The 8,118-nt window shown below is 35.5% G+C and overlaps 1 protein-coding gene across 1 annotated transcript; it reads right to left on the bottom strand.

Moving 5' to 3' along the window:
• Positions 1-1,087: 1,087 nt before the first annotated feature.
• Positions 1,088-7,238, bottom strand: LOC115998314 (FH protein interacting protein FIP2). The gene is made up of 11 exons (XM_031237854.1): positions 7,000-7,238; positions 6,560-6,669; positions 6,008-6,142; positions 5,326-5,481; positions 4,936-5,019; positions 3,583-3,629; positions 3,302-3,375; positions 2,407-2,465; positions 2,083-2,142; positions 1,832-1,912; positions 1,088-1,473 (listed from the first exon to the last, which is right to left on the bottom strand). The coding sequence occupies exons 1-11, from the start codon at positions 7,049-7,051 to the stop codon at positions 1,420-1,422; spliced, it is 912 nt and encodes a 303-aa protein (XP_031093714.1). The 5' UTR covers positions 7,052-7,238; the 3' UTR covers positions 1,088-1,419.
• Between the last annotated feature and the right edge of the window lie 880 nt (positions 7,239-8,118).

Genomic DNA, 8,118 nt, shown 5'->3' on the forward strand with positions numbered 1-8,118 from the left:
TAACACAATTTCACACCTGAACCTAATTCTCTCTCTCTCTCTCTCTCTCTCTCTCTCTCTCTCTCTCTCTATATATATATATATATATATATATAAATGGGTTCATGTTCAGTTGGCCTTGCGGTTGCTTTAGGTGCGTGATTTTCCTTCTTAAGGTGCATGGTTCGTGTGCTTAAGGTGCGTCAGTGGTGAAACTTAAGATGAGTGAACCTAAAACATAAGGTGCGTGGTTTTCCTTCTTAAGGTGCATGATTTGTATGCTTAAGGTGCGTGAGTTATTGAAACTTAAGGTGCACCATTTTAAAACCTTAGGCGCGTGGTTTGTGTTGTTAAGGTGCGTGGTTTGTGTACTTAAGGTGCATCGGCCTAAAGCTTTAGGTGCACGTGACTTGTGTTTTTAAGGTGCTTTGTTTGTGTGTTTAAGGTGTGTAGTTTGTGTACTTAAAGTGCGTCACTGTAATGCTTAAGGTGCATAATCGCACAACCGTACAGGAACCCTTCCCTGCACCTGAACTCTTCCATATATATATATATAGTAGAGTTTAAGTGTGGTCGCGCTTTCTCGTGTGGTCAATGCGGTTTACACCACTAGTGTTAACAAAATACACCACTCAATGTTAGAAAATGCATAACACAAATAAACACAAATATGCACCATTAGGTACGTATCACCAAAAAACACACTAGGTATGCAAATATACACCACACACTGTTCGAAAATACACAATTAGGGGCAGGGGACTAGGGTCAGGTACAGAAACTGTCAACTACAAATGTATAGTGTAAACAAATAACTTGATAATTGTTAACACATAATATGATAACTACAGGTACAGAAACTGTCAACTACAAGTATAGAATGTGTCAACTACATATACAAAATAATTGTTTACACAAAATATGATAGTTACATGTACAGAAACTGTCAACTACAAGTACAGAAGGTATCAACTACAAATACAGAATCTAATGATTATTTTTTAACTAGGGTCTATAATGCAAGGTAGACCTTAGTCCATGGTATAATTTGCCCTTATTTGGAGCCTTGAAGATATCATAGAAGATACTAAACAATATGCCAAAACTGTAACCTCAAAGATACCGAATCAGGTATTTAAACATTGTCACAACTGTGGCATACAAAAATAATAAAAATATTGGGGAACATTGTACAGAACTGATAAATATGAATACATTAAGATGTGTATCCCGCTGTCCTATAGTTCAAACCGCTTGAGGAAAAGGATATGGCTTCTAGTCTAGCCAGTAAACACCATTCAGCCACGTTTGATAATAGCTATACATACTTCTCTACATGTATTTTACAGCATCAAATAAATAGAGATTCGATTCTGGTAGGGGTGGAGAGATGGTGGTTTTGATGAGGATGAAATCGACATTGTCATGTTGACATGACACTTATCTTATTGCTCCCAGTAGGTTGGCTCCATCAAGCTTTGCTCCTTCCAGATGCTGTGCATAACATGGATGAGATGAAACATACCAGGATTACAAATAATGAAAATTACCTCAAGTGGGGAGTGGTTGACACATTCTATGAAAAGGCAAAAATTTCACAAAGAATATTTCTACTTCACTAACAAATACTCCGTAAAATTTACTATTGCAACTTAATACAGAAATCAGATATCTGATTGGGAACATGTAAATTGATTTGCAATGATACATTGTAGAGGATATTGGGTAAATGTGATCTTTTCCTTTTCCACCCTTTTCATCCTATAGGCAATGCTATTTATAGAACCTCACACGTGTAAGAACTAACTCAAATTCATGTCAAATGGAGAGCAAGAAAAACATTGACACTTACTGTATCACGAAGATTGACATGTCGAAGATAAGCTCTTTGAAGGTTTGCGCCCTTTAGATTAGCATTTGTTAACTTTGCACCCTGAATGGAGTAGTTCATGAGTTGATGATATAAACGGCATTAGAAGAAGAACCTATCTTTCTTTACTGTATCTCAGATCACTTATTATAGTTAAGAATTACGAGATAATATCATAAAATATAGAACAATGATGTTAAATCTTTATAGGTCAATTAATACACAGTTTATACCTTCAGATTGGCTCCCTCTAAATTGGCTCCTTCCAAGTTCGCATTAGTAAGATCAGCTGTCTGAAAAATTGAGTAGCAAAAGGAAAAATAGCTTAGCTTACATTCTAAATTTTATTTTCATCTGTACGAATACTGCCTAATAAATACAAAAAGTTCACATGACAGCATCATAAAACAAAAGGGGAAACCCTTTTGTCTTAAAACCAAAAACAAACAACAAATAAACTCACTAGATAGCTCCAGCAAAAAAAGTATGTGTTAAGAGAGAGAAACAAACAAAATAATAGATAGTCACTAGTGTAAATCAGTCTAAATGTACTTAACCTGCAGGTGCGCTGATCGTAAATCTGCACCGCAAAAGCTGCAGTCTATTAGACAGGCATCTGCAACAGAGTGAAGAATAGACATTGGTAACTTGATAACCAAAATCGAAAGCATTCTGCCGTGTTTAAATAGAATGCAGCTATAGAAAATTTAAAATCTAAAAGCACCCTACTTGCTCTACTTTTTACTCTTGTGATTGAATTCAACAGGAATTTTGGAGATCTATATGCAGACGATTTTGTTCCATATCATATTTCCTCTTAACTAAAGGAGCTATTGCCCTCATAATATTATATTGTCTCTCCTTGATTAAGTTCCTATAATTTCTTTTTATCCACACATAATAGTGTTCTTAGTTAATATTTAAGTCTGGCATGAGTTATACAGGTAGCTTGAGTCCTTTTTCATGCATTACTTTTTGGAATATTAGAAGTATTGAACAAAACTATAACATGCACAATCTAAATCTAACACGGAGTACCATAGAGTGTTCCTATTTAATTCAGTGAGCAGTTCCTATAATTAGGCATAATATTAATGGAAGTAAACTTCAAGCATTCTGTGATACATCACATGGAAACATGCTACTCTGGTGTATACCATATGCATGGAAGTCAACTTCAAGCACTCTGTGATACAACAATCTGGTAAAAAGCGTTTTGGCACTATACAATTTTAAAATCTTCTCTAAATGACCAGAACACATCAACAGTACTAGGACCAGCATAACCAATTGTGAATCTCACACTTCTTAGATCTTTTCTGAATATGAAATAAAACAACCGAGGAAGATAGCACTAAGTAATTATTACTGCAAGCTCATCAACTTAAGGCCTTATTTGTAGAAATATGTATGAGTCACCTAGCAGTACTAATTTAAACAGAGAAAACTCACCCTGTAAGTTTGCACTCTGAAGATTTGCACCGGCTAATAAAGCTCCGCGGAGGTTTGCTCCAGTAAATTCACATCTTTCCAAGGCCAAAAAAAATTATATGAGGCCATAGTGCAAAGGAATACAGAAGTTGAAAGAAACTATTTCGGTAACAATAGCCTGGAGAAACTGTGAAAATACAATATCAAACATAAAAATTCTAGAAAAGTTAAGATGACTGAGAGCCCTAGCACATTCAAGAGAATATAATATAACAAATATGAAAATTGTTGCAAATCCTTACTCGCGTAATGTGGCATTATGGAAAATGGAAGCCTCAGCATCCACATCCTATAATGAAGTTTAAAAAATGACTGAATTAGTGAGCAGGGAATATAAATGCTGGAATAACTCCTAGAACTTTTACCCAAAAAATCCTAAAATCAGTACTTTCAAAAATGTTTTCAAGCAAAAGGCCCAAAACTAATTAATAGCACCAAGTTAGGCATGAAACTACAAAATATGCAACTACATGAATTTATGCTGTAGATAAAAACCACTGTCAAAGGTAGCTTAAGTCACTACACATGTTCTTTTGGGGTAAGAAACAAGGCAGTGCAGCAATGAAAATAAGATACAAAAAGGCGAAAATAGCACCAATTATTTTCACATTGCTGTTTAATAAGTTAACTAAATTCATACTTTAGATATTCTTAATATACAACTTCTTTACATAATTTTAATATGTTTGTGATTTACATCTTAATTTTCACCATTGTGTTTGTTAAAAGAAATAGTAAGATAATTTTGAATTTGGTACCCTACCCTAGAGTTAATGAGTTTAGTTTTATTTACAGTGCAATCAAATAACACACACAGGTGCACTGTAAGCCGGTAAAAGATGGAGGACTTTCCAGATGTATCGAAATTGATAATGAGAGAAAAATCAAGTTTTGAAAGGAGGTCTAGTACCATGTGCACGCTTGAAGTAAATCCGTCTGCCAACATGCTTCAGATTGTTGTGTATACTTTTTAAGTGGGTTTAAGGGGGAGAAAGAATCATTTGGGGCCTTGCGACAAGGGAAATTTTTGGCTTAATACTTCTATAGTGTGATGGCTGAAGCAAATCCTCAAACCTGTTTATTTTTTTATTATTTTTTTAGATAGTGGAATCAATTTGATGAGCTAAATGCCTCAGCAAGTAGATTTTTTAAAGTCCAAAGAAGCCTGATACAAAATTTTACTTGTGAAATAAGAGGTAAAATAATCAGCTGCTTTATTCTGCATCTAGAGGAAGAAACTAACACCGTTTACCCTGCTACTAACATTAGTTTGCAGATACCTACCACTTAAAATAGAATAAAAATTGGCTAAAAGCAGGCTGTCAGCAGCCCCTTAGCAGCTGCATGTCTAATCTTGTATCACATCAAAATATTTTGGACTTGGATGATATTTGCAAGAACAGATAAACAATAACATGGTTCATAGGCAGTTAAAGCCCCTTTTTTCTTCCTAAAAATTGAAAGTATGCTAGGCAGCAAGTACTAATTCAAATCAGAAATGGGCATTTCCTTCCTCTACAAATATTACAGTATTACACAGAGAGTACAAAAGCATATAAATTTAGAATTTCACATAGTATAATGGAAAAAATTACCTTGAATTTTGCACACTGAAGATTTGCACGTGAAAAAAACACATTTTTAAGACATGCATAACTGAAGTCGACAAAGGACAGGTCCTGCATATCAAATGCAAGACATCAGACATAAGTTGGGATGCATGCTTAGCTGCCAAACAGGGAGGAAAATAAGTCAAAATGAAACAAGGGCATGGATGTCTAACTAACAAGCCACATAAAAGGATATAATGATTTTCCTAGCTCCCGCAAGAGAATAACAAGCCATAAATTTCCTATAGAAGTTTAGGAACTTAACAAAGAAAGTCAAGGAAGGCGGGATTCAGATAGAATTTCAGACTAATCTATAAATATAAGTTCAGAATATGACCAAGTAACTGGGAATGGTTTGGCATTGGAATATTTTACCAATTTAGAAAGGTCAAGGCCAGAAAGATTAACCCCACGAAATCTGACTCTTTCAGATTGTATGCATTTGATGATATCAGTGCGTGTCAATTCAGAAACCAACTCCTCTTCCTCCTTCCTCTTACTTAATGCAGCTATAATTCCATCAGCCAGTCCCTGAAACAAGCATGCAAAATTAAAACTCAGCAGAATAGCAATGTTATCATGATGCTAACAAGCAAAACACATTTTGGTCAGTCCAGCACAATTGAACATGCATACCATAATCACACTCTCTAAACAGTAGAAACCTCATTTTGTGTTCTACTTCCATAGAGGAAGGAATTTAGAGCTTATTATGCATCTATGTACTTGAAACAAGGCAACTACGCAATGAAGACGTAAAATGCAGGCATAGATACTATCAATCAAATTAGGTTGTGTCCAACTTTTTCATGTTGTATAGGCATTTTCTTCATTTTGAGAGGTAAAGGTGATAATTCCCATCATTTATGGGCCCAATTAGACATGATTTTTCTTCTTTTTCTTTTGAACTCCAATGGCAGGCATATAAATTTCCTTCCCCGCATATCTTCAGACAGAAAGCCAGAAAGGTTCCACTTCTTTCCTCTAGGGCATGGCACTATGACAATTATAGCACAATATCAATAATGTCAATAAAGGGAGAAAAAAGATTAATTACAAGAAGTTGGTAGTACTCTGCCTCTCGCAAGAGTTCTGAATATTCAAAATCTTTCAGAGTGGGGACAACACCATCCCTCAACCAATTTAGAATATGCCGAAAGTGTTTCCCATCCCTGTCAACAAAAATATATCCCTGCAGCAACACAATATAATACTATCAAAAATCACAAAACCGAGGGTCCTAAATACTTATGTATCATTCCCAAGTGGAAGACAAAGATCGTACTAACAAAATACTTATCAAGAATGATTTAGAAATGAGCAAATTAACTTCAGATGGAAGAAGAAATGACAATGCCTGATTGCCTTCACACTCAAGACCCAATGATTTTAAAAAAGGTCAGAAAGACCCGATTACTTGAACATTGCCATTATCTATAAGGTGGAGAATTGTGCTATTAAAACACATCAGTTTGGCTAAGTAATAGAACTTCAAGGAAAAAGGATCCAGTTGCTAATGGAAAGTGCGGAAGGCTTCTATATTACAATGTGCTCAAGAAATTAATGACTAAATGTATCAACCTTCTTCCAAGTTCTAGCAAGTAGATACCTTTTCAGAGTCCTGGCAGAGAGTGTGCCGACCACTGAACATCGCAGCAAGCATTGAATCAGGCTCACGCTGTGTCAGGGTATCCACTGTGGTGCAAAATTTCTTCCCTCCTTCAAGAAATAAGCAATAAACATATAAAACAATAAGGCCCCGTTCAAGAAAAGAAAGGATCCTAAACCCCAAACCTAATGAACGATCAAATGATATGAAACCCACTAATCCACTCATTCGCTGAAACCTAAAAGGCAAAACCCAATATTGTGCTGTCAAAGTGTAATTACTGCTTCAAATTGTACCACCTGCTTCATTGAATGTACAAATTACACGAAGAAAACGAAGACAAGATTTTCAAAACTGTTATTTTTGCTCAAATAGTCGAAGATCGGCGCTGGAATGGTTGACTACAGTAGTGAAAGGGATGAACGAATGAGGGAACTCACCGATATTGAGGCGAACCAATGAAGAAGCAGAGGCGTCGGAGAAGAAGGTCATTTACCGGCGAATTTTAATCCAATGAGGTTCAGAGTTTCCCAAAGGATCTAGACTGTATTAACGGTGGCTTAGCACTCCTCTAGACTGCTACTCGCCTCTTCGCGCTCCTTGCATTGATATGACTAGTTGACTGCCGCTAATCGTGCGTGCAAAGTGAAATGCCAGTTCAGTTTTCGGAATATTGGACCGGGATAAAATGTTGCGATTCTTAACGTATTTGACAAATTTAATTGCATAAAAGTAGGTTGGGCAATACCAACTACCAAGTATGAATCAATTGTGAATTGCTACTAGTATTTTATGTGTGATACACAAATTTCAAGTAAATTATATAAGAGTAATGTTGATAGGGATTATATCCTACTTAAATATTTAATTAAATACTCGGATATTATAAAGGAGGTTATTGTAGACACGGAAAATTTGAACCGACAAATGGACCGATTAAATTATTATTGGGCTCATTTTGAGATTGATTATTGGACCAATTTAATTAATTGGGTTATGATAATTAATTTAATTAGCCCAATTAAATTGATGTTGAGTAATTGAATTAATGAGCCGAGCCCAATTCCTATTTGAATTTAATAATAATTATAATTATAATTTAAATATAATTTTATTATATTTGAATTTAATAATTATAATTAATTTGAATTTGAATTAGATGATAGAATTTTGAACTTGGACTTGATTGTGGCAATGTTCATTCCTCTTAATTAATTAATTAATTAATTAAGGAGTTTGTTGAGGGAAGTTGGTTGCACACTCCACTATAAATAGAGCTCCTCATTTCACATTTAAAACACACCTTGAAGATTGAAGACTTGAGAGCTTTTGAAAGCATTGAAGGCATTTTGAAGCAGTTAGAGGCTTGAATATCACGCCTTTGAATCCCGGAAGGCCATGCCACTTGAATCCCGAAAAGCTACGCCATTTGAATCCCGGAAGCTACGTCAGTTGAATCCCGGAGGCTACGCTATTTGAATCCCGGAGGCTACGTCACTTGAACCCGGAGGCACTTCAGTAGAACACGTCAGTGAAGAACCAGAGGACTATACAGAGAT

The sequence above is a fragment of the Ipomoea triloba genome, chromosome 12 (assembly GCF_003576645.1).
Source record: "Ipomoea triloba cultivar NCNSP0323 chromosome 12, ASM357664v1".
Taxonomy (NCBI): domain Eukaryota; kingdom Viridiplantae; phylum Streptophyta; class Magnoliopsida; order Solanales; family Convolvulaceae; genus Ipomoea; species Ipomoea triloba.

What these genes read in the sequence shown, in the direction of transcription:
- LOC115998314 (XM_031237854.1), bottom strand. Translation starts at nt 7,051, where the DNA reads ATGACCTTCTTCTCCGACGCCTCTGCTTCTTCATTGGTTCGCCTCAAT. An exon ending in ATTGGTTCGCCTCAATATCG is followed by an intron (nt 6,670 to 6,999) that starts GTGAGTTCCCTC and finishes TATTTCTTGAAG; the next exon opens with GAGGGAAGAAATTTTGCACC. An exon ending in TACGATCAGCGCACCTGCAG is followed by an intron (nt 2,143 to 2,406) that starts GTTAAGTACATT and finishes TCAATTTTTCAG; the next exon opens with ACAGCTGATCTTACTAATGC.